Genomic DNA, 25,580 nt, shown 5'->3' on the forward strand with positions numbered 1-25,580 from the left:
TATATAAATTAATTTTCTTTTGAATAATCTTCTCCGGAATTATTTATATCATTCCAACTGCACTTTAACATCGCGTTGCAATACACGCAGTCCGTGTTACATACAATATTATTGTACATTGATCGTTCTAAATTTAGATCATGATTCAGTTTGTAATCGCGATGTAATATATTCATACCATGTTGACTTCACTTGGTAGATTCTTTGCAATTTTTTCACGGAAAAAATAGTATCGGTAACATGTATAAAAAAAAAAAGTAAATGAAAAATTTATTTCAATAAAGATAATTTTTGTTTCAATTGTAAAAAGCCAAAGGAAAAAAAAAAAAAAAAAAAATTGCGTTTTGCGCCTTAACTGTACAACCTAATTAAAAAATTAACCTATCGTATTATTAACAATCCTACCTCCGTATCTCAATTCTCATTTGAGTAAAATTTTCATACGATAACAAACGAATTATAGGCAAGGGAATAACAAATTTGACGTTTCACACACGTTACATAACGGGATCGTTATTTTTCTTCACGCTAGGAAGTCTAACGCGTTCCATGAATTCTCATTGTCCTTTTTTTTCGATGTCGTTGCGCGTCTCTCTCTCTCTCTCTCTCTCTCTCTCTCTCTCTCTCTCTTTCTCCGCCTGCAGATCCATTGTTGGGCTGGTGTAAAAGGGTGTAGAGTATCGGCCCGGGGCCATTGTTTCTGTTTCTCGCTTTTCCTCATTTCAAGTTCGGTTTTGCAGGCTGCAGGTACAATAGATGTAACGCAAAACAGCTGGCGGCCTAGATTACTCCTCCGGCAAATTGGGCCAGTGTGATTAACGGAGGAGATCATCGTCGTCGTTATCTATCTAAGCCTTCTCAACAACAGATCCTGATTAGAAATCGAAAATACACTTGGTATTACACGCTGTGCCGTTGTTGGTTCCTATTATCAAGCCTTTCGCTAATTTCCATTTACGTATAATGTACGTGCGTCACCTTATAACGATTACACGTGCAGCACTTTGCCTTGTCAGAGTCACGCTAATTGAACAAACTGGATTTGTCGCTGTTTAATTTCATCCTTAGAAATTTTCAAACCAACGATTTTTGCAGCCACATTTGATTTTTCCAGTAGAACTTCCAAGGATAACCGTTTTTCGTTCATTGCCTGCGTCTAATTTCTATGTATAACATTGATGTATGTATTACTGACACCCTGTAGGTGAGACAATTTTGAAATCAACTATCTATGACGCAGCGTTCTACATAGATCAGTCTTGAGGCTATTAATTAATTGCCGCACCGCGTAATTGGTTTATTAATCGGTTATTAAGACGCCAATAACAATTGTAACGAGCTATGAAGATAATGCGCGATAAAACACGATGAATTAAAAATAGTGTAGGATAAATTAGCGGCAGGTTGAGCCATCTTTTCAACAAAGTTACTCTTTTTTCAATGAAAAATCTTCTCAAGAGGAAGTGTATAAATTTTGCACATCCGATGCATCGGAACCTGAGAAATTAACTGTCCATATTCAGGCAAACACATTACACGGCATTTGTCACCGATCACAATTGTTAAAAAAAAAATTTTTAAACCCAAAGAACCGTCCTCGTTTTTTCAATTCAACAAACACGAAGGTTCGAACAATTAACAAAATCAAAATCGCTCTATCTTATCACTTACAGAATATTTTAACGTACAAGTATTTCTTACCGGTTTTCATTAACAACAAAAACGAAGATCACGGTAATAAAAAAGATCAACTAACGAGCAACGAATTATTGTATTATTCGTCTGGATTTATGCTGCAGTCAATCTGGCGGCACTGATTTTATTATTTATGTGTATAGACATGCGGCAGTTAATAGCGTATATAATTTATTCACGATAAAGAAGTTAGTAAAGTTACCGAAACGATGCATGTTTAGGAAAAATCGTTACTTCGCATCTTTAGAAATGTGTGAAATTTAGTAAAAAGTATGATAAACAAAATGTAGGTAGTAACATTTTGCAAAGCCAACACCTCGAATGTCGTTATAAAATTGTGCAATCACCATTGTTCCCTGATGTCTCGTTACGTTAACGTTAATAAATTGAGCCTCATATTTATTCGCGCACACGGTTAAATCGTCGAGGGTAATGCCGCGTGCGTAGGTATCACGATTCTAGTCACGAGTCACTGTCGCTTCAAAAATGACGCACCCCGTTGAATGTGTTAAACTGTTTATCTTTTTTGTTTGCTTGACTAAACTGGACGCTTAAATTTTTCCCTCGTAAGAAATATGCATCACGTAACATACAACGCAGGCGGTGCAGATTTCAATCTAGAAACAGAGAGATGTTGGTTTTAGGTATGTATAATAATTCACGTTGTACCGTAATTCGAATAATCACGAAACTTGTACACACGTGACTCGAGCCAATATGGCGCCGATACGAGCAGTCAGCTGATCGCACATTATTTTGTGCTGACAGGATTAAAATTCACACGCAAATTCGCACCAAATGAAATTATTTATTAATAAGGCGAAGAACATACTTTTTTTACAAATCAATCACGACGTTTTTTTGACACCGGATCATCTCTTCATTCATTAATGTGTATATTCGTCCGGCGCCAATGTAGGTTATACGTACAATACGGATTTATAAAATCTGTCTGAGGCAGCTGCTGCATCTCCAATAAAATGCCGGTAGAAATATTACAGATGCTATTTGCCCGCACCCACGCATTTATTTACTCTCTTGGCTCAGTTGTAACGCAATAACCAATACGTCCGAGTATAAAACACACGTATATAAAATATGTACCCATAGTTCGAAGCCCGTTGCAATGCGAGTTCGTAACGTGTGGGTGCATCTTTAGGATTCTTTTTGCTTACGCAATTTTTTGCTACGCGTGGGCAGACTTGTACGCAAAGGTATGCTGGACGACCTTGCCTTGCCTTGCCTTGGTCAAGCCTCTCACACCTTGTTCGGCCATTATTGGAAGGCTCTCGACACCGTATTGTGAAAATTTATAAGACGTTGAAACGATGCGAGTGAATTTTCTTGTGCTCTATCAATTCGTGTATTATTTTTTTTGAAAAACATCTCGATCTCCTTATAAACTGTTTTTTTTTTTTTTTTTTTTTTTTTTTTTTATGATTTGCTGTGAAAATATTTCGGCATTCGTATATTCGAAATATTCGTCTTTAAATAACGGGTTTTAGAAAATTTCAAATTAAGATATTTAACGAACTTGATGGCAACAATTTATTGGCTGAACTGATGTCGAAATATAAATGTCTTACATTTAATTGATCGTACTACGAGTATAATAACATTGACAGTGAAACTTGTCAAAGCTTATCGATTCTTCAAAATGACATCACCAAGTGAGCGAGAAAAATTATATAACCGTTGATTATCAGTATTTAATCGTCTAAGATACCACACATATAATAACGAGAGGATTGCCTGCGGCAAATTATTAATTCTCTTTGAAAATGTGAGGTTAAATATTTTTATTGCTTGTGTGTTACAAATTTGTTTTATATCGCATAAAATATCACAGTTTTTGTTTGCAATTCGTGCCTGTATGAAATATTATTCAACAATGTACCTGAGTATATGTATTTTTCTTTTTCTTTTTTTTTTTTTTTATCGTTATCTATTTGCAATACACCGCATCATGTACGCGGTGCGATTTTCTATCTAACAACGTCATTTTCTGTGAGTAAATGAAATTCGCGCGCACATATGCCTTGTGTAAAATATCATGTGCACGTGAAAGGATGGAGAACTAATCCAGCGGTGGAAAGTCTGCACTTGACTTGATGTTCATTCGAAATTCCATCGTTTCGCTGTTTGAGATGCACGGATAATATTTACCACCGACATATTCTAGAATCGTCTAATAACTGAGGTAAGCGTCGCGAGTCCCTTTGAACCTTTGAAAGTGCTGCAGTAATTGAAAAGCGTATATAATACATATCTACGTACATATTTTTCTTACACATCTTATTCCATGTCGCATGATCTAAAACATGAACGCGATACCAATGTTAAGTATACACTCATTCGTCATTGTGTCGAATGTCTACCGAAAATAAATTACTTGTTTTACTTTGAAATATAATTGCGTCAATTATTACTCGTCGTTCCACAAATGTTTTGTCACTTTTTTTTTCACTAACGTTCGGATTGTGTATATTTATATGTATACATAATCTCTATGTAACGCCCATCACTCGATACGATTGATCGTGAAAATATTGTCGTCTGCACGGCGTGGATGGTTACACACCGATTAATCATCTTCGCGTCCCGCTATTTGCAATCTTTTATCCCGACTGCTTTGCTTGAACATTGTTGTGTAGTAGGATGTTATTTTTATTTATTTTTTATCAAGAGGGGGGTACGACTGATGCTTTTTTCAATCAATATCCGATACCTCCCTTATCTCGTGGGTAAATTATAACAATTCTAATAGATTTCATCTAAATACGAGGAATGCACAATTGAAAATTGTTTTCGAATTCAAAAATTGTTTGTTTGATCTCGGCTCATGTTCATATTTCCACCAGTGCCTGATATAAAAGTATACGTTATCATTCGCATAACGCTGCGGCAGCGACTCGGCAAAACCGACTTTTGCTTTATATGGTTATATGCGTCTGGAGACAAGGACGTTTCTTGGCACCGGAATCTCGAGCTCCTCGACGGAATGCCGTTATGAAAGTACCCGTGAAGCTAGGCCAAGAAACTCCGGAGTTATACACGTAGCTGGCACTACAGAGCGAGAGAAAGATCTGCACGATTATTATTACAGTCGGTTATAGAGAGTGAGATATGTTTATAAAAGAGGAAGAGAAAAGGATGGAATCGTCGTTTCCCTATATGAATATACTTACACGCACATTCACGTACATACACGGGTGTATTATTATTTATAACTTTCCGATTGAATCCACTGTGAGAAATTATCCCTTTTCACCTGCACGCGTATTTTTATCGTCGGTTCTTTCACCTTGTGCGCAATCAGCCTGCAGCCTCGTTTCGAACTGCACGAATAATTCTGCGATATATGGATCTGGGGAATAAGTTCAGGCACGCGTAACTTTATGCCAGGCGATGCACACGCACTGATTTATGCCGTGTCGTACCGTTGGCCGAGGTTGAGGTCGAGTTCACTTTCAATTTCTTCACTGTGCATATAAAGAACAAGAAAAAGAAGAAGAAGAAGAAGAATTAGAAGTCACTGCGGTGCCTTTCATACCTGTAATGATCCCTTTTTATCTGAAGATATAACAGAAAACATGCACGGAAATGACATTCAAGTGATACGTATAATGTCCATACTTTTCAAGTTTCATCAACCAGTCAAGCATAAAAGATTTGCTGAATGAATCTTCCCTGTCTGTCATTGTTCGGTGACAAATCTTAAATGCACTGATTTCGAGCGCACGACTTGCCTGTATAAGTATTAGTATACCTCATACTACATGTAGATCTACGCATTTATAGGCTCCAACTAATGCACCGAAAGTGATCACAATTAGGCACAATTGCTCGATCGTTAGCACGATTGGCATTCTTTGCCCCCATTTCTGTATGCACGGACCGCTTTGTATTATTATTATTATTATTATTATTATTATTGTTATTATCATTATCATTATTATCATATTGAATATAATTATCATAAATATCTAAACCGTATCGGCAGTTATAGGCGACGTTTAAATCGCAACCGAGATTCGTGTTCGAATTGCATTCAGCAGCGAGTAGTCGAATATATCGACAGGATACAGCTTGATATTATACTTTGTAAATTGTTGAATGATTGTTGTATAGAAATGCACGGGGGGTGGGGGGAGGAGGGGCGGGGAGGGATTTTCAGAAAACGAATAAATAATTGCAAGTGATGTATCATTTTAATTGTATTCGTAGAAGATGCTTTGTACCTGATTCGTTCATCGAGAAATAAAAACTGACCTCAAGATAGAAATAATTCTGACACTCGTCCTTGTCTTTTATATCCCTCTTGCAGAATATTATATCACGACTTGAAACGGCTTCGCAAATTGGGGCGAATCAATATACGAGAAAATGTGCTTTTCTCGACATTGCGTTGTATAAAATTAATTTCGTTTACTTCGAGATTAAGTTTATCAAAATTGACAAATTTCGCAGCTAACAGGGTAAAAATTAATCTCCATGTTACACTTGAAACATTTATGTTACCTTGATTTTAAATATACGCTGCGTCAATCAAACTTTTATAAATAATAACGGTTTATATATACTTATATGCGATTACGATTCGAAGGGGAAATAATTTTTTATCTGTTCCAGGAGAAAGGGGCTATTTACTCTAGGCTAGGATGTCACATCACAGCGACGACAACATGCTGATAGCAACGTCGGACTCGTTTTGGGAACCGGGGAACTATAAGCGTACGACAAAGCGTATAGAGGATGGTCATAAGTTGTGCGACAGTTTGATAGCTTTGGTACAAGAGCGGGCCGAGATTGAGAAGAATTACGCGAAGGCGCTCAAGAGCTGGTCAAAAAATTGGAATGACAAAATTGAAAAGGGTCCCGAATATGGAACGACGGAAGCAGCGTGGAAAGGCGTTCTCGTCGAGTCGGACAGATTGTGCGATTTGCATTTACGGGTCAAAGACAACTTGTGCAACGACATTATACAGCAGGTGAAAACGTGGCAGAAAGACACCTATCACAAGGTGAGAAAATTCGTCACTTACGGCAGAGATGGGTGAATTTTAATTTATCGGAATTATTATACATGCAGCTGTGGCAGCGCGCCGTTTTATCAAAGTTTGATAAATTCATATTTTCATGCAAAAGCGAAGATTGATTGATTTTATCGCATGCCAATAACGATAGTAAACAACAGCAGAGATCGCGTAGAACGAACGGAACCGTTTTTTAAAAAATCGTTTTAAATTTCTTCTTGAAAAAGAATAGTGAATAAAAAAAATTAAAAACATCTTTCAGTCAATGATTACGTTGAGGGAACGAAAAGAGATGGAAGATTCGTTTAAAAAGGCTCAAAAACCGTGGGCAAAGTTACTACAAAAAGTCGAAAAAGCCAAGGCCGAGTATCACAACAGTTGTAAAACGGAAAGAACGGCGGCCAACATGGAACGAAACGCTTCCGCAGACAGTTCGCTCTCACCTGATCAGGTATGAAGAAATGATTTTTATACGTAGCATAATTTAAAAGGCGCGTATGATGATATAATCATTCTGATCTACCGATGACTAAGTCATCATGCATTCCATCTTTGATTGAAACAACGTTAATCCGGTCAGATTGATTCCTCGATTGAACTTGAGGAAAATTCCTCGTGACAAGTCCATTCGTCAATTTGTGTGAATTGCTGTACGAAAGGAATTTTTCTCAAGAGCTCAAAATCGTGACGATGAAATATTGAGATAACTCGTATGTGTACACACATACGTATACATGACTATCGAATCGTAATGATCGACGAGCTTGGATATGCCGATGATAAGATTAGGAATTACACCGACGTCTCACTAATTCCTGACACATCTATACTTCACAGTTTTATATACATACAGATTTGTTAATAACAGTTTGAAAAATTCATTCCCATCGTTCATCGATCGGGTTGCGCTATTTTCCGTCTTATTTAACGCCAAGCCTTCAACGAAAAACTAATATTATCCAATGTACATAAAATAAGGTGCGTCGACTAGCAGTTGTTTTAGTGTTAATTATTTTCAGATTGCCCGAGGCTCGGAAAACGTACGTGAATCGTGTTGTTGTGTATCATACAACGTGTTTAATTTACGAATAAGAATGCATGTCAAGTGTTGTTCTCAATTTTTCTTCTCCTATTGTGCACTTGACGTGCGATAATTGATTCCCTCATACCCCACGTCACGTGTGCTCTATTTTTCAATTCTATCATATAAATATGTATATAAATATACATATATATACAAATACATAGGCCTTGTCGCTGTAGAATAAATCCGTAATAATTATTTACGTTGATTTAGTAGTGTAAACAGTTTTACACGTTGCCTGTTTCATCGTAGCGATATGTTGAAAAAACTTTTCGATAAATTTAACCAAAGATAATTTATCTACCGTCAGATGCGTTATTTTTATCTTTTTTTTTTTTTATACTTTAAAAGATAATTTACCGATTCGAGGAAATGGGTTCAGAATTTTTTGAAATTAGACTAAACTCCACTTGTTTATTTATGATCGAACATTTTTAGCGTCAGATTTAGTTGAAAACTGCGCGCGTTATACACTCCGAAGTCTATAACGACGAAACTTTTTAGATGGCACAATGCGGATGTGGTGCATGGGGCCTCAGAATGCGAAAGTGCCTTAGGAATTCTAAGATAGGCGACGTTGCGTTTGTATGTATGCATAGGTATTGTCGCATGCTGCATGCGTTTTAATATATATATATTTTATCCTTTTTTTTTTTCGCCTCGCAGAGAGCTCTGTTGGTAAGCAGCAATATATATATATATACAATTATGTTCCTTATTCGGAATTATTACAGTATATTACACACGTTTCCTATAGTGATGGATGGATTTTATTTATATTTGCTTTCCGCTTATTTTACATTACTTATTTACATTTATTGGTCAAGGAGCACCTTATTATTACAATATGCAAAAATATATCCTGTGCATCCGTCGAATTGTATTTGTTTGGTAGAAAATTTTGAATTTATTCTTATACTTGTTGTGTTCTTATTGTGAAATTAGAAAGAGGAAGAAAAAAGAAGGTAGAACATTAGTTACTGCCCATGCACCATTGGTATAAAAAATAATTTGCAACTGTTGTATACGTGTAAATAAACGATGCAATTTCACTGATGTTAAACAATATATAACGTTACGAGCGTGTGGATATGTAGAAAAAACAAATCTACTGACTTGCCACTGATTTGAAATTTTCGTTTCATTTAACAAGTGAAAATGTAACGTTATAATGTACTGGGTAAATGAAAAAAAAAAAAATTCCTCCACCGTGTTTTCGCCGATATATAATTCGCCTTCTGTCTGTGCTAGGTGAAAAAAATGCAAGATCGTGTACAAAAAACGAAGGAGGAGGTACAGAAATCGAAAGAAAAATACGAGGCGTCTCTTCTTGAAATAAATCAGTACAATCCTAAATACATGGAAGACATGACGCAAGTTTTTGAAAAGTGTCAAGAAATGGAGGCCCAGCGACTGCAGTTCTTCAAGGATGTTCTTTTTGGAATACACAAATGCCTTAACATATCACAGGATCCGGTGTAATGATAATTTAATTTTCTAATCTCCGGTTATTCAAATGAATACAGCTTTTCCAACGTCTCGAGGTTTCAGTTTACTGCTCGTTCATGAGCCAAATTTCAAATTTCAGGCTCCCTCAAATATACGAAGAATTCTATCACACAATCAACAATGCTGCGCACGAAAAAGACTTGAAATGGTGGTCGAATAATCACGGGGTCAACATGGCTATGAATTGGCCACAATTTGAGGTACGTCGTTTTTTTACACCACAGCGATAACGCCATTCGCAAAATTATCTTTTTCGCTCGCATGTTTATGTAATATCTGCTCACACGTGTTTTGCTGAAACATTTGAGTTTTCCCACTATATACCTTAGTTAATATCCATGTTATGTATTTTTTTTTTTTTTTTAATCGAATTCGATTTTTCTCGTTGACTTATGAAATTGAATACATATATATATATATAAAGTGCCTGTACAATTTAACGGTGTGTAAAATTTGTCACAATTTAATCATTCCGGTTTTTATTTTATTTTATTTTTTTTTATTTTAATTTATTTGTCAATACGTTGCACCAAAGTTGTATGTAATTTATTTATTCCGTGTCAAGTTATTTTCTTAATTATTTCTAACAGACCGTATAGTTGCATCGAGCTACTTATTACGATAGTCTAGAGTGACTGAAAATTTGGAATGCATGCATGTGATTGTGTGGGTGTTGCTATTATGCAGGATTATACGGAGGAGTTCCGTGACATCACCAAAGGGTCTAAATCGAAGGAGGCATTACCTGCTGGATCCATCACTCTCATCAATCAGCGCCCTGTTGGTGAAGATCTGCATGTAAATTTGTTTATTTATTTATTTATTTATTTATTTATTCATTCGTTTATTCTATTCGCACGATACATATATATGTGATTTCCCTGATCCATTTTTTTTTTCTTCTTACGCCTTACCAAAAACACGTCATCACATGGTATCATTTTTATTTTTTAGTTCAGGTACAGCATGACTGTATTAACGACACTTTCCAGTTAATTGATATTGCATCGTGTACGATAATGTAAAGGACTGAAACATTAAAAAATAAGGTCACTGAAGTAACCGCAAGCTTGTCCCAGATTTGTCCAACTTTTTCGCAACTTATCAATTGTTTTTATTCGACTCGGTTTTTATTCACGCGGACAACTGCATCGTGCGCACGATCCCTTGATAAGTCTAATTTTTGTAACATAAATGCCGATAACATGTTTTCTCACGTATAAATTATCAAGGCTTTAAGTCGATAATATTTCAAAGATATATACTATCAGAATTCTATTTCTGCCGTAGTTCATTGTCAGCTCGAAAACACCGGAAATCCGGTGGTTCGATATATAATTCTAAAAAAATTCTGTAACTAAGAAAATGTATGCTTGTTATGAATTGTAACAAACTGTTATTTTTCTTGCGTTTTTTTTTTTTCTTTTTTTTTTCCTTCTTTTCCTCTCAACCAGGAGTTCCCGCCTGTCAACCATAAAGCCAGAGCCAAACCTGCTGGACGAGTAATACCAACAGACGCACCGCTTCCAGATACCAAAATCGACACCATAAACTCGTCGAGCAAACAAACCTCGGAAAAGAACAACCATGAAACGAGCACAGTGAACAGGACTGCGACTATCACGTCAGTGAATAATAATAATAATAATAATAATAATTAAAAAAAAAAAATAAGTAAAGAAACACTTGCTTATGCATCTCATTCAGTGTTTTTTTTTCCTACAATTAGAGACTAACAAGACAAGTATTTATACCGAAGAATTTCTTCAAATTGTATAGAATCTAAACTTGTTCGCACATCGTTAGGATCTATTTACAGTCTGTAGTCTATTAGATCGAGACTAAAAATAATCTTCTCAAACTGGATAAACATTCACGGGAATTATTAATTTACGTATAAAATGCTATGTAACTATTTTTTATTTTATGTCTGTTTGTTTGTTTGTTTTTTTACAACTTGTAGAAATGGAACCAGTGTAAAACAAGAATCTAATCCATTCGAAGAGGAAGAATGGGATGAAGATGGTGGTGAGCCTCTAGTCGACAATGGGGAACCTGGTGTCCCTGTCAGAGCGTTATACGATTACGAAGGTGCCGAAGCGGACGAATTGAGCTTCAAACAAGGTACGATGAATACGTTGAGATTGAACGAAAATGGGAGATTCACTCGTCGAGATGTTTTATTACCGGATATTCATCGTGTTCAAAGGTGACGTTTTTGAGAAACTGGAAGACGAGGACGAGCAGGGTTGGTGCAAGGGGAGGAAGGACGGTAGGGTGGGACTGTATCCTGCCAACTACGTAGACCTTGTATCTCAGTAATCTACGAGTTAAACACCAAATTGATTCGTTGATAAAATTTAAAGCCGTACCAACGGCCTAGAATCGTTGCTGATTAATGCCGAATTAATTGGTAATAAATATAGCAACCGATGTTCAGGGGAGTACTGGCATTTTTTTCAATGCATTTTCTGGTGTGAAGTTAGTGAGGAGCCGAGAGAAGGAGAACGTATCAAGTACATAATGTTTTTATTCACGAAATTCGTGTCAAGTTGTCAAATCGATATGTCTCTTAAGATTCCTCGATGCCGAAAGGTTGTTTATATTTTATATGAAAGGAAACAATATACTTTGTTGATTTTACAAGTTCGTTTTTACTTTCTGAATGCCGACGTGTGAGGGTTGGATGTGCTGTAACTTGTAAAATTGATAATTTTTGAGAAATCAAAAAATTTATCTTGTTTCGTCTTGATAGGTATTTTACATATTTGCAGATAGACTCTCGTCGAAGAAGGGATCTACTTTCAAATGATATTTTTTTGTGTTTTATATTTTGTTTTAATTTTTTTTTTTTTCCTGAACTATTTCGAGGTAGCAGGGTAGTGAAAAAAAAAAATCCACTACTAGATGTGGAAAAAATTTTGGGCAGTGATGCGTGTAATGCCATTTCTAGGTTCTTGAAGAGAGTTTAAAAAATAATTAAATAATTGAATTTATGGTCATATCTTTCGTGACTTATTATTACCTATTATCATTATTATTATTATTATTGTTTTATTAATTAAGGACGTTTTGGCAGCAGTAATGAGAATTATATTTAATTTATTGTTATATTAAAAATCTAACGTCTATCTAAGTGGTGTCATTGTACATATAATACTTAAAAACAAAAAAAAAAAAGAAATGCACGGCAGTGCATCAGTTATAATGATTTATAACTATTATGTATAACAGGAATGTATAAGTGAAGTGAATTAAATTACACGAGATAATGAACGGAACACAAGGAAAACAAAAATGATTTCCAGTACAAGTAAACCCGGAACGTATTGCTCATTTGGATAGTTAAAGGTATCATATTATTCGGTTACGTTTGAGATATCGAAATATAATTTGCGTATAATAGTTATAGTTTTTTTCTCTCCAATACGGAGGTACAGAGGGGTGTTTAAAATTTTCTGTCGTGTTCTTTGGCCAGTGCATATTCTTGCTGATATGAATAATACCTTGTAAAATGCATACACAATATTTTTTTTCGGCCAGAACTCGATATTCCACCTTATACTGGTGCATCTATGTGTATCTATGTAATTTTTTCATAATATTCTCGTAAACTATACGTGTTGTGCGATTCTTATCATTTAATCAATCACGTTCATAAATTTATTTTCCCGTCTAGGTACGTAAACAAAAAGATCGATGATCAAAGGTAAAATTGTTGAATCCGGCATCAGAAAGAAAAAAAATACGAGCTGGTACGGGAAAACGGGGATTCAATTTACTTTAGAAATTCAAATCCCCATGCGATTATCTGTATCAATCACAAGCTGATTCTGAAAACAGAGATAATTCTGCATATTTCATGTTTATATAAGAAAACAAAATGACCAAAATCTTATATCACCGAACTTGAGAAATGTTTAGTTAATTTTATTCTTTTTGCTGTAGTCGCTATCGTTCCGTATGTACGACGCATATAGTTGCCAAATATTAGAAGTACAGAAACAGGAAACAGAATGAAAAAAAATTAAGAGAAAAATCTTTGATTGTTCTACGTGAACAAAGTACACCTTATACGATAAAAGGTATATATATATATATATTTATGTAAATAAACTAGAAAGCAATAGGATTTCAGATGTAGCTCGCGACCGATTTAATATAACACGTTCATTTCGGTAGTTTACCAAAATTATATATTGTCAGTAAAAAAAAAAAAAAAAAAATTATATAATTCCATGAAGTTGTTATGTAGGCTTTAGTTTGTGTATAAAATTTATTATAATGTATATCTAATAAATGACCTATATAAAAAAATATATATATAGATATATACAAATATATTTTCAAAATAACTACTGTCTTAAATAAGATGATATAAATACATTAAACTTTATCATGAAGTGAAATAATGGTGTTGGATGAATGTCGGGGCTTGAATCGCATCTGAATTATGTATACAAGCCATTTCACCCCAAACCGATCTATGTCCGACCCTCACCATCGGCGTTTTTTTTCTTTTGCTTATAAATGTTATTTTTAATCTGAGGTTTATCACGTTTTAACGACTAGATTGTCGTTCAAGCCTATAGCTTCTAAACCAAAAATTTGCCCACTTCCACCTTAGTTTCAAAATTTTTGTTTCTCAACAAAGAATTCATGAGAAAAATCTGAAGCCAATTGACTGAGGATATTTCTCCGAAAATTGGGTTTTCGTATTTCTCGAAGCAGTAAAAATGAAACCCAGTATCCGAAAAATCTAAACCTCGGTAAACAATGGTCTTTTCGTACATTACACAATACTTAAAATAAAATAGGTCGGTTTGCGGTGGAATGCCTGACATGTAATGAATCTTTGACTCGTCAGAGTTTTAACGTATGCTTATCTTTTCGTGTATGAACGCAGTAAAATGAAATTAGGGTGAGTATTTTTGATAACTTTTATTTATTCCAATGTAAGTAAAATTATCTGAACAAACGATATATACTTTATACATATTTATTTCAACTAGCTTTTCATTTTTAATCATCTTCATTTTACTATTCGCTGGCAATATTACATATGATATTTAAAAATAGTATGTAGCTTAATAAAATATTTTTTGACAAAGAACGGATACACCCTGTAGTTGGTAACCGTCACTCAAATCAACACGCATCATTTATTTCTATATCAGTTAAATAATAGTGATGAAGAATCCTTAAACTTTAGAGTACAGTATTTTATACTTGGGAAAGTCATTTTAATTATTATCCAACAGTATTTTATACTCAAGAAAGTTATTTTCATTGTTATCCAACTCGACATTGCATAGTTTATTATTCACAAATAATATACTCGTATTTTGTTTTCCGCAATTAAGTGGACATATACATAATTCTTTTTTTCTTTTGTCTTTTAAACTAACGGCATTTTTTTTTTTTTTTTGTCAATTACTTTTTGCATTTTTGTTTGATCCGCTGGAGCGCATATTTCAATCCCATGGGGGTGTCCTTCATGATTAAAGTTCGTAATATGTATTATTATTCTCGCATCATAAAATGACTGAAAATATTATATACTCGGGGCAAAAAGTAAATAACGCTGCATAAACAAGCCGTGCACATGAATTAGAGAAGAATATTCCGGGAAAATCGAGATCAAATTTTATGCATGAAATTTTAACGTCAGATGAAATATCTTCAAAAAATGTTAATTGTTTCTAGGAATGGAGTGGATTCGTACGAAATTAATGAAAAATGAACACTGAACTTGTGTTGAGAGAATTTATGCAGCTGTCATAAATTTAGGTAAGATTCCATTGCGTCTATTCCTCTTCATTTCCGTTAAAAATGCGTCCGATGGTGTTTCGATGTAATTACATTTTATCAAATTTTCATTCTCATCTACTCACTGATGTTCAATTTCAAAATTGTATTTCACAGCAAATCATAAGTTGGTTCGCTCGTTTTCGCGTTAGATTATTTTTAACGAGAACGAAATTGAGAACTGACGTTCAAAAACCTTACTAAATTCGACACAAGTGGTTTTATTCACTGAATAACAAACTGACAAACTATTTTTAAACTTGTGTACGGATACGATTAGATGTGCCGGTGAGAGAAACAATCTCTAATCAAAAGTTACACCATTTCAATCTAAAAAATTAATATTATGAGTTGTATAAACAATTAACGAATTACAAGCTTGAAATATTAACAAATATCAAACAATAAAAATATAAGAACATAGAAATGTATATAGTAATTTATTTTACTTGTTTCCAAGAATTTCGAAAGTTTTGTATATGATATTCACTCCTGAATTCTAGTTTTTCAATTACTTGAATAAGAATAAGTTGTTCTGTATTCAATAATTTATAAATCAACGAATTTTTAATGGATAAATTTTTTAGCAGCTTTTAAAAAAAATATTTATTGCTGTTAATATCTATTCAAAGCGATGAAAGATTTTCTTGATGAACAAACATCATGAATCGGCCATTTTTGTATCGAGATGACATTTTCTATTGCAGTTGTAAAAAGTAAAAATACATTATACCAATATACCAAAAAATTATAAATTCACGCGCAATACGTGAGCAATTCCACAAATTTGCTATTGACATGAAATGTTGAATGGCAAGCAAATTAAAAAGAAGAAAAAGAATAAAAAAAAAAAATTATCACGTGATAGATTGTACTACAACCCAGTGAAAAAGCAATGTTGAAATCCTTAGAAAGGTGATACATGCACTGATAATTATACATATTGCCTATTATACAACAGGAAACATGGTCTTTTTGAAAGACACCCTTGTATTTGGTATAATTTAATCACGTTATTAGTGAAAAAATTTATCATCCATATGCTTATGTACATTCTATTCAATGACTTTCAACGTGTGCCTGAAGGTCTTCAAGAGTGAGGAACGGTTTCTCACACAAGAAGCAAACGTGAGCGTTACCATTATGCATATCAACATGTTCCGAAAGTTCTGCTTCAGTTTTAAATATCTCATCACATATAGCGCAGAGAAATTCTTCGCGTATTATCGACCGTCCTGCCGATTCTTTTTCCCACTTCGCTATAGCGAGCTCTTCTTCGTGAGACTGCATATGGAGGGCTAACAATACTTCGGATGTAAATCCGTTTGTACATTGCTCGCACTTAAACATTACCTCCAACTTTTTGTTATCACTTTCGCTGGTTATATTTATTAGATTCGGATTGTCGTCTTGGTCATCGCAGAGATGTTTTTCCACATGAGTTTCCAGGGCATCTTCATTATCCAGCGAATCGCCACAGATTGCACATTGATATTCTTCTTTCCCAGAACCATTATCTTCTTCGCTTTCATCATTACAATGCTGCTGCAGATGGTCTTTTAGTATTTCTTGGTCTGTGAACTTTTTATCGCAAACAAAACATGTGTATATCTCTTTGACTGTTGCAGGCTTTTCTTTTTCACATTGCTCTATACTTATGGTATTCGAATCAGCTGCACGTTGAGCTACCGTTCCTTGGGTACTAGTAACATTGACTACGTTTTTACTACTTTCGCCAGACTCAATGTTGTCAATATTAAATTCTGATTCGTCGTGAGTCTCCAGGTGGGTGACCAACAACTTTTCTGTTCTGAAAGTTGAGTTACAAACGTAGCATTTGTGAAATTTCGCTGTTCGGCAAGTGTGGATTCTAACTAATCTTGCGTCAACTACCTCGTGACATCGCTTACAGCGCATCATACGTCGTTTCTTAGGTTTTGGAACAGCGTCAATACATGAAACTGTCTTATGAGATGTGGTATGTTCTTCTTTTTCGTGTAAGGTAGCAAAACTTTGTTTACAGGTATCGCATGAATATTTAGATTGATTCAGTTCCTCCTCGATATTGCATTGATTTTCAAAATCTGTGGAAAACTTCACTCTCTTTGTTCCCAATTTATCAGTTACAGGCTGCAATGGTAAACTTTTGGTTGTTGTATCACATTCGACAGTTTCACAAATTGCCTTCTTAACTTGTTTAACATTAGACAAGTCATCAAAATGTCTCTTGCGCAATGCGTTTAGAACTTCATCAGATATGGCGAAATTCTTACGACCTCTAGGACCACATAATTTTCTTCTTTGGGACTCGCTTGTTTTTGGAGACTCAGAGATCGAATTCAAATTATTTTGAATTTCTTTTGGAGTGGAAGTTACAGTTCGATCGTCTGAATTCACAGTATCATCAGATTCAACAGGCATTAGCTTGAACGTTCGATATTGTAGTGGAGAGTCATTCTGTCTGTCGTTGTAAGTTGCATTTCCATCTTCAATATACGAGTTGTTAGATTTTTGACTTTCCATGGATGGGAAATTATTTATTTTATACCTCTTCCCTACTTTGTTTATATCCAATCTCATAAGCAAGACTTTAGGTTGGAATATTTTTGAACGTGTTGCTGCTTTGATAAATGCTGGTGAAAAGGTTGATGATTTTTGATTATGAAGTGTTGTTACCTTGCTTAAGGGAGTTTTTTTCAATTTTAAAGATGTCTCGATATTCTTTCTAATTGCTTTTTCTACAATTGCTTTCAGCTGCTGATCCAATGTTTGGAAAGAGTCTTTTGGCTTGCTATTCACTTCGTCAGTGCACGGTAGTACATCCTTGTGCGATAGCCTGTCCTTCATATCTTTTTCAACAAAAGCAGCTAACTCAGCCTGAACCTTTTGCAAGGCTTCTAATTCTGTACCCTCAACTTCAATATTCAAACACCTTTCAACATTTCTTTTGTCGTCATTATCAATTATTGATTTTGGGTTTATTCTTCGGAGTTGTACAGCATCGATGATATCTGTGTTACGCTCCTGACTGTTTTCATCCATGTTTGTGCCGTTACCATCCAGAGAAGAGTTTTTCGAATCAGATTTTATATAATGATGTTCCGAGAGGACCAGTGTTGACGTTACAATGTAAGTAGCATTTCCAACTTCAATCTCGGATTTAATTGGTTGTGGGTTAAAGATAGATAACATGTTGGTTAGACTATCATTGCTTCCTTCCATTGTTTTAGATTGTGAGTGCAGAACGTGTTCCTTCAATTTTGATTCGTTTAAAGTACAGCTGTTCTCTTTTTCATTCGCAGCTTCTTCTTTCTCATTATTTGTTTCAGTACTATTTTCGTTTCTTGCAGAGTTTTGTACATTCCTTGCGTCACTCGTTGAACCTTTCTCAAGCGTTATTTTCTTTTGATACCTTGTTTTGTGTTTGTTCACTCCGGAATCTGTTTGAGGAATTAAAATTGCATCGCTATCGTATTTAATGCCGTATTCACCTTTCATATCTGTTTCTAAATTTTTCAAAGCTTTAGCTAATCTCCTTTGTTTCACAACTTCTTTATCCGCGTTTGTCTTTGCGCGAGCTTTTTGAACTGGTGATAATTTCGAGTCATTATCTGATATAATAGAATCAGTATCCGAAGCATATTTACCCGTAGCAGCCAGAAGAGCTTTTTTCCTCGCCACCCATCGTTTGGTTGATGCTCTTCGCTTTGCAGTAGTCCTACCACGTCTCCCTCCAAAATGTTTAATTCTCATAGGAACCAATGTAGGCTTTGGATGGAGTTCCAATTCCTGAGATTTGGATTCTACCTGATTATTTTTCTCGCTTTTATCATGTTCGGGCGTTGATGATTTTTGATCTAGCATCGTTGTATCTTCTTTGAAGCTAGAAGTTATTGGATCATCCTCTGGTATAAACATATCCCTTAATTCAGATTGATCAGTAACATATTCCACTCTTGTGAACTCTAGAGGTGCCACTGGAATATTGATCTTCTTAACTTTTTTCTGTCGACAAAAAATATCTCTTATTCAGCAGACAAGATTTTGATATAGTAAACTAGAGCCTAGTAATTTTCACAATCACGTGATCCAAAAATAACGTGACTGAAAGTAACTGTGTTAAAGTCAGATTTTGAAATATCTGATATGAATTGTAGCAGTATAAACTTTATGATTAGACTTCAAGTGTAATTCTATTTATTAGTTTTTACTGCTTTTATAAGAAAGGAAGTGACAAATAAGGAGTATTGGGAAACCTGAAATACGTAAACGAAAACGTTAAGGTCCCTTGGAGATGCAGAAGTTAACAGCCGCAGCTGACTTGCGATCAGCCTAAATACATGAGCGTTACTCAGCAGCAAGTAACCATGCGGCTGCCAACTTGAACGTAAATCTCCAGCACAATACCACTCACCGTGCCAGGATTTTCAGACAAAGTTTCCGTTTCACTTGCTTGTAAACCATATCTTCTCTTAGAATTGTTAGATTCCAGCTGTAAGAGACGAATAGCTACTTTCAGTTTATAAAAAAATTATTTTGTTACGCAGGAGTTGTACGCGAATAACATACAACGATGTTTGAGTCAAGCGTTAAGTTTATTTTGATTGTCTTTGTCAAAATAGGAGAGGTATGTTTATTATTTCCATGATATGGGTGAATAGATACTTACGGTGGAATCATTGATCTCACTAGCATCCAAATGGGCGAGCAGCACTTCATTCGACTTGATGAATTGTTCCTTGAATTCGTTCCACATATCCAACTTATATAAACAGAGGTGACAGACTTTGTTAGGTAGGTCATCATCTTCCCGTATCTGTGGAAAATTGAAGATTCGTTTAAATTTTTCAATATGCATTCAGCGAGTAAAGCCACATCCAGAGTTTTTGCTATTTTATAGAATTACAATTTAGTGAGTGGATATATACAACATACAATGATCGAGGTGCACTTGGTTATGTTCTGAACTTTTGGAAGCAGTGTATCTTCGAAAAGGTAACTCATGTAACCTTCGTCTCCGAGGCAGAGACGACACTTGGTGTCCACGTCAAATATCTTTCGTTTATTTGACATTTTGCATTGATTTTGATCAGGAATTATAACCCCAAACTACCGCGTATCAAAACCCAAGAATTAGACTGAAGTGACGCACTTGCGGTGCGATGGCGGGGCGTTGCATCGTCTCTACAATCGACGCGCCTTAGAGACGCGCCAGTTTCAAATTTCAAAGTTACAATACCATACATGCATAGTTGATTAAACATATTAATGTCTAAAAATTGAATGACGTATAACACACATATTTTCATCTTATATAATACTGAAATCTATAAAATTAATATATTGAAGACTATTCATGTATCGGAATAAGTAAAAACAGACTAGTAACAACTTCAGCATTCATTTCATTGTTGACACAGTTGGAAACGCCTGATAATATGCAATAGAATGTACGTTCAGATGCGGCTGGATTTGAATTTTGATTCGTTCAGGATCTCAACGATGAATAATCGAGTTGCGCAGAATCCAACTTTAACATTTGCGCAGCTTCATACCGAGAATCCAATGCGATTTACCCGATTCACCTGTGATTTCATCGTGTCGTGAAAAGGCCGTTTGGAATGAAGATTAACTTGAAATGGAGTAACATGTGGCACTAACCAATAGAAACCTCGCTTTTCCCGCGTTTGTGGTTGCGTTTTTACCTTCGAAGTAACCTCCTCAGAATTTTCATGATGTATCTGTACTTCATACAAGGCTGATTTCATCGTTCATAACCTGTACTAGCACGCGTATAAGATTCGAATATTTCTAAAGCAAATCATGACAAGTAGTATTCAGCTTGCTAAAAGTAAAATCCCTTTTGTGCCAGGAACAAAGCCTTCAATCCAGAATGCCCAGCTTCTCGTTTCGACGGGCGTTCCTTCATTGGACCATGTAATCGGTTTGTATATTTTTAAGGTTAACTCAAACCTCTGTAAACAGTTTTCGAAACTGTACTATAATTACAGGTGGTGGTCTGCCCGTGGGAACGATCATCCTCATAGGTGAGTTCTGCCCTTTTAAAGGACATTTCAGAGTCAAGATTAATTATGAGAATTACATTTTACAGAGGAGGATACCTATGGCAGCTATGGTAGAATTATTCTCAAATATTTCATGGCGGAGGGTGTTGTTTCCTCTCACCAGCTTCTTGTTGCATCCCAGGATCTGAAACCAACACAGCTTGTGGCTGAATTGCCAGCAGTTGCGGTCGACTCAATCACCTGTCCACCGCCACAGGATGAAAAGATGCAAATAGCTTGGAGATACCAAAATATGAGGAAAATCGATACCTCACCAACAGGAGGACAGCCCTTTGGACACTATTATGACCTCACTAAAACTATCAACAAGAATATTGTAGAAGCAGCCAGCATCAAACACTGGGATGGAAGTGATGTGAGATACACGGCAGAATCCTTTGGAAACAATGCTTATGTTGATCTGCTAAAAACTGTTCAGGAAAGCATAAAAGATGGCCAATTCTCAATTTCAAGCGAACCAGAAAAAAGAAATATTCTTAGGATAGCAATTCATTCCTTGGGTTCAAGACTCTGGTTAAATGAGAGAGAAGAAACTATGACCGGTGACCTTTTGAAATTCTTCTATTGCCTAAAATCTCTTCTTAGGAACGCATATGCGGTTGCTATGGTCACAATTCCAGCTCATCACTTTGACAACTCCGTACGTTGACATTTATGGAGCTAATTATAGATCATGGCTTCATTTGGTTATGCTCATAACATTATTCTACAGCTGTTTGGAGTCTTGATAATATTTACATGATGAACTATTCTTTCATAGGATGCAGTGGTAGAGCGGACAGAACACTTGTCAGACATAGCATTGAGGCTGGAGTCTTTTGCTGGATCAGCTAAAGAGGCGAATCCTATATTCAGCGATTATCACGGCCTATTACACATCCGGAAGTTGGGAGCGCTGAATTCCTTGGCACCCCATTACCCAGAATCCGTGGATCTTGCTTTTAAGCTTCGTCGGAAAAAATTCGTTGTTGAGGTGCATACACATGAATTTGGAAATTTCTCCGGAATTCAAGTGAATGAATCGATTTTAGAATAGGGAACTGTTTGTTTCAGGTGCTACATCTACCTCCGGAATTGCCAGGTACTGCTCAAAGGGAACAAGACGAAATTGTGCCATTAGCTAGGGACTGTAGCAGTGGGGCAAGAAAAAGTCGATTGGACTTTTGAGGTGTTACCTTGGGTGGCGAAAGTTGAAAGTTTCTAACATTGAGAAAAAATTTTCACTTTTTGTATATACTGATAATTTATCAAAATAATTTTGTAATTTCTTCGGAGACGCTCTCGAGCTAAAAACAAGATGAATAATAAACTATGATTAATAAACTAAGCTCAGATTGCGTGGTCATTTCACAATAAAGGGCTGTGATGTAAGATATTTTTTACTCAGCAAAAGTAATGGTCTATATATGGAGTGCATGAACTTGTTCAGAATGACTCTCCTTCGGAATAATTATGATCAAGCCACCAACCTAAAGAGAAACAAATTCAAAACAAATGTTCTTTCCAGCCGTATATTTTCATTTTTCACTTGATAAATAATATAGCGACGTGTCGAATAAATTACAAGACTAAAGTTAGTAGAGTTTAGAAAAATAATTGTTTGAGGCGATGAGTTCATCTACCATAAACACGACAAAAATGTATTTCGGTTAGTTTGTCCACTTGAAATTTAACAACATTCTACAATCGCAAAATTTAGGATCGTGAACGCTGTCATCAGTAAAACCGGCAGTTTTTGCTTACTTATGAATGATTGTGAGCGCTGAGTCATGAAAATCGATTGGACATACGCTGTAATAGATTCACGAATATTCTACGGAGTCAAAATTTCTCGACTTACTGCAAACAACGGATCTAGAGTTACAGTCGAAAAACGAAGACCTTTGTGCGTCATTTCTCTGCTGTTGGTCCTACGCTCTTTTCGCTGCGTTTTCTGAGTTCCTGGGGGCCCAGTTAGTCAGAAAATGGTCGTACGAATCGAATCTGAGACCAAAAATTTTCAGTCGAAAAATGAAGAGAAAGTAAGGCTAACCCCTTTGGATTTTTGGCGAAAATTTTCGCGATTTTGGAAAGTGCTGGAATAAATTAATTGTGGCACTATTCCGACGCAATTCTGCGAGTGAAATCGATTGGGCGCAGTTCCAATACGCTGCGATCAATGCATCGAAAGTTACAGCCAAAAAACAAAACCTGTGATTATATAAATCCTTACGTAATGTTTTTGATGTGTTCTTATACTGAAAATATTTATTGCTATTCCAGGTACAACCCGAGGTGGTTATCGGTGGTTGTTCGAGGTGGTTGGCGATTGTTGGAGGTGGTCGGAGGTGGACGAGGAGGAGGACGAACTGAACTGAGTCTCAAAGCCCTGTTGACATAAAAGCAGCTATTCGATAGAAATTATAGTTTATAGTTTACACAGCCCATTGCATGATATTTCATTATAAATACATATGTTTCAATGTATTTAGGAATAATTTATCAAATATACAGAGGTCATGTGCAAATAATAAATGAATTGATTCGACCGCAGTTTGATGTATTCATTAGAGCTTTAACAATAAACTTAAGCTTTGTTACTTCTTTTATTTTATTATGGATAATCAAAAACATTTCCGACTATTCGTGCTGTGGAAGCATGGGGATTAAACCAAATGTAGCAAAAGATTAGAAACAGTGTATGTAGAGTACGGGTATTTTTCTAACAATGCAAACACGTGCCGCTAGCTCAGTTTTGACATATCTAGAATACCACGCCTTGCGAATTAGCTTTCCAGACAGAGATGAATGATGAATTTTAAGGACTGCATTATCGTTATTGAATACTCTATGCCTCATGGGAAAAGAAAATCTGTAACGATAAAATTGATGCACCGGATCATCGTCAACTTTAACTTTTGAAATGTCCTACCATTTTCGAACACCTCCTACCTCCCCCTGCCACCTCCGACCATCAATGGCCACTATCGACCACCCCCTATCACCTTCTGCCAGCGCCGACCACCTCCTACCATTTCCGAACACCTCCAACCATCCTATTTACCTATATTACTAGATTAGCTATGATATGAAAAGAGAAGAATTATTCATTTCGAAATGGGATTCTATTCGACGCGCGCTCGATGTATTCCATAACATTAGTATTCATAATTATTCCAACAACTTTTCATTTGCTCTCTCGATTTTGAATTTTCATAGGTATAGAATCAAAACGCTGTTTTAGCTGGTCGCAAGTAAAGTATCCGCGTTGGGTGGAGGAGCAGAATTGTTTTTCGAAAAGTATTCGGATGGAAAAAAATTCAGAGTAACTGTAATACATCACGGATGCGCTAATTTTGAACGCGATGAAATGGATGCTTCGTATATGAGACGGTATTTAACGCTGCGTAGTGATTTAAAGACCTAGAAAGGTGATAGGGAGAGAAAGAACGACGCTTTTTGACACTTCGAGTGTATTTCAACACACATTTGGAAGATACGAGCGAAATTTTTCATCATCCAACTGTCGCAGAACGGCAGCGTTATTAGCCGACCCGTTCACTGAAGGATATATCTTCAGTCAACGGCTGACCATCGAAGGGCCTGGCCGCTTGAGTCTGGAATCGGCAGGAGAGATAAGGTGTGTATTTCTTGTATGAAATGTGAAAGCTAAAATCATTATACATCATATCATATCATCATACATCATACATCATACATCATACATCGTACATCATACATCATGCATCATACATCGTACATCATACATCATCATACATAGTATCAAAGTTCGAAACCATAGTTCGGATGTCGGACGTTCAGAAAGTGACGTCACCAATTCAAAATCAGCTAGCCGAATTCCTCAGTCTGGTAACAACCGCGCAGTAGAGCGGACGGATGAGAGTCGCGCTCCGCAAATTTCGAGTCTCGGGTTCTCAACCTCCCGGATCCCGCGCTTCGGGTCCGCTACGCGGTGAAACTCGACTTCCAGGATAAGCGCTCCGTGGTTCCTGGTTCATGTTTACAATAAATTATTTCAATTCGTTTTTCGCGCAACCCCAAATTCGGTACCTGTCAGTCCGCTAATAAAATTTCTCGACTTCCAGGATAAGCGCTCCGTGGTTCCTGGTTCATGTTTACAATAAATTATTTCAATTCGTTTTTCGCGCAACCCCAAATTCGGTACCTGTCAGTCCGCTAATAAAATTTCTCGACTTCCTGGATAAGCGCTCCGTGGTTCCTGGTTCATGTTTACAATAAATTATTTCAATTCGTTTTTCGCGCAACCCCAAATTCGGTAGCTGTCAGTCCGCTAATAAAATTTCTCGACTTCCAGGATAAGCGCTCCGTGGTTCCTGGTTCATGTTTACAATAAATTATTTC

The 25,580-nt window shown here is 35.9% G+C and overlaps 3 protein-coding genes across 11 annotated transcripts in view; 2 read left to right on the plus strand and 1 right to left on the minus strand.

The window, feature by feature from the left end:
- The window catches only part of LOC124306706 (protein kinase C and casein kinase substrate in neurons protein 1), a 52,534-nt gene extending 40,567 nt beyond the window's left edge, over positions 1-11,967 (plus strand). For 3 of the 7 annotated variants that reach the window (XM_046767613.1, XM_046767612.1, XM_046767614.1), the window contains 10 exons: positions 6,328-6,719; positions 6,994-7,182; positions 7,751-7,771; positions 8,482-8,493; positions 9,067-9,293; positions 9,404-9,524; positions 10,012-10,122; positions 10,779-10,948; positions 11,288-11,448; positions 11,534-11,967. In XM_046767613.1, the coding sequence (XP_046623569.1) occupies positions 6,357-6,719; positions 6,994-7,182; positions 7,751-7,771; positions 8,482-8,493; positions 9,067-9,293; positions 9,404-9,524; positions 10,012-10,122; positions 10,779-10,948; positions 11,288-11,448; positions 11,534-11,646 (1,488 nt within the window). In that variant the 5' untranslated portion in view covers positions 6,328-6,356 and the 3' untranslated portion in view covers positions 11,647-11,967. The remainder of the gene's footprint in view (positions 1-6,327; positions 6,720-6,993; positions 7,183-7,750; positions 7,772-8,481; positions 8,494-9,066; positions 9,294-9,403; positions 9,525-10,011; positions 10,123-10,778; positions 10,949-11,287; positions 11,449-11,533) is intronic. The other 4 variants (XM_046767619.1, XM_046767615.1, XM_046767616.1 and 1 more) reach the window with 4 other exon arrangements.
- A 2,786-nt stretch (positions 11,968-14,753) lies between these two features.
- On the minus strand, positions 14,754-20,286 carry LOC124306705 (uncharacterized). 2 transcript variants are annotated; one of them, XM_046767611.1, is made up of 5 exons: positions 20,068-20,286; positions 19,802-19,948; positions 19,547-19,624; positions 18,780-19,137; positions 14,754-18,572 (listed from the first exon to the last, which is right to left on the minus strand). In XM_046767611.1, exons 1-5 carry the CDS (start codon positions 20,203-20,205, stop codon positions 16,192-16,194), a joined length of 3,102 nt encoding a protein of 1,033 aa, XP_046623567.1. In that variant the 5' UTR covers positions 20,206-20,286; the 3' UTR covers positions 14,754-16,191. The 2 variants fall into 2 exon arrangements, with proteins under 2 accessions (XP_046623567.1, XP_046623566.1); XM_046767610.1 differs by having other exon boundaries at positions 14,754-19,137.
- Positions 20,287-20,694: 408 nt separating this feature from the next.
- Positions 20,695-22,545, plus strand: LOC124307139 (elongator complex protein 4). 2 transcript variants are annotated; one of them, XM_046768564.1, is made up of 5 exons: positions 20,695-21,069; positions 21,118-21,179; positions 21,245-21,858; positions 21,979-22,191; positions 22,272-22,545. In XM_046768564.1, exons 1-5 carry the CDS (start codon positions 21,026-21,028, stop codon positions 22,383-22,385), a joined length of 1,047 nt encoding a protein of 348 aa, XP_046624520.1. In that variant the 5' UTR covers positions 20,695-21,025; the 3' UTR covers positions 22,386-22,545. The 2 variants fall into 2 exon arrangements, with proteins under 2 accessions (XP_046624520.1, XP_046624519.1); XM_046768563.1 differs by having other exon boundaries at positions 20,696-21,076; positions 21,144-21,179.
- Positions 22,546-25,580: the final 3,035 nt, after the last annotated feature.

This window comes from Neodiprion virginianus, chromosome 6, assembly GCF_021901495.1.
Source record: "Neodiprion virginianus isolate iyNeoVirg1 chromosome 6, iyNeoVirg1.1, whole genome shotgun sequence".
NCBI lineage: Eukaryota > Metazoa > Arthropoda > Insecta > Hymenoptera > Diprionidae > Neodiprion > Neodiprion virginianus.

Bases quoted from the DNA above. Each gene is read 5' to 3' on its own strand.
- LOC124307139 (XM_046768563.1), top strand. From the start codon at position 20,956: ATGACAAGTAGTATTCAGCTTGCTAAAAGTAAAATCCCTTTTGTGCCA. The intron at 21,180-21,244 runs GTGAGTTCTGCC...TACATTTTACAG, and splicing joins GGGAACGATCATCCTCATAG to AGGAGGATACCTATGGCAGC. The intron at 22,192-22,271 runs GTGCATACACAT...TGTTTGTTTCAG, and splicing joins GGAAAAAATTCGTTGTTGAG to GTGCTACATCTACCTCCGGA.
- LOC124306705 (XM_046767610.1), bottom strand. From the start codon at position 20,205: ATGTCAAATAAACGAAAGATATTTGACGTGGACACCAAGTGTCGTCTC. The intron at 19,949-20,067 runs GTATGTTGTATA...AATTTTCCACAG, and splicing joins CCAAGTGCACCTCGATCATT to ATACGGGAAGATGATGACCT. The intron at 19,138-19,546 runs GTGAGTGGTATT...TTTTGTCGACAG, and splicing joins TGTCTGAAAATCCTGGCACG to AAAAAAGTTAAGAAGATCAA.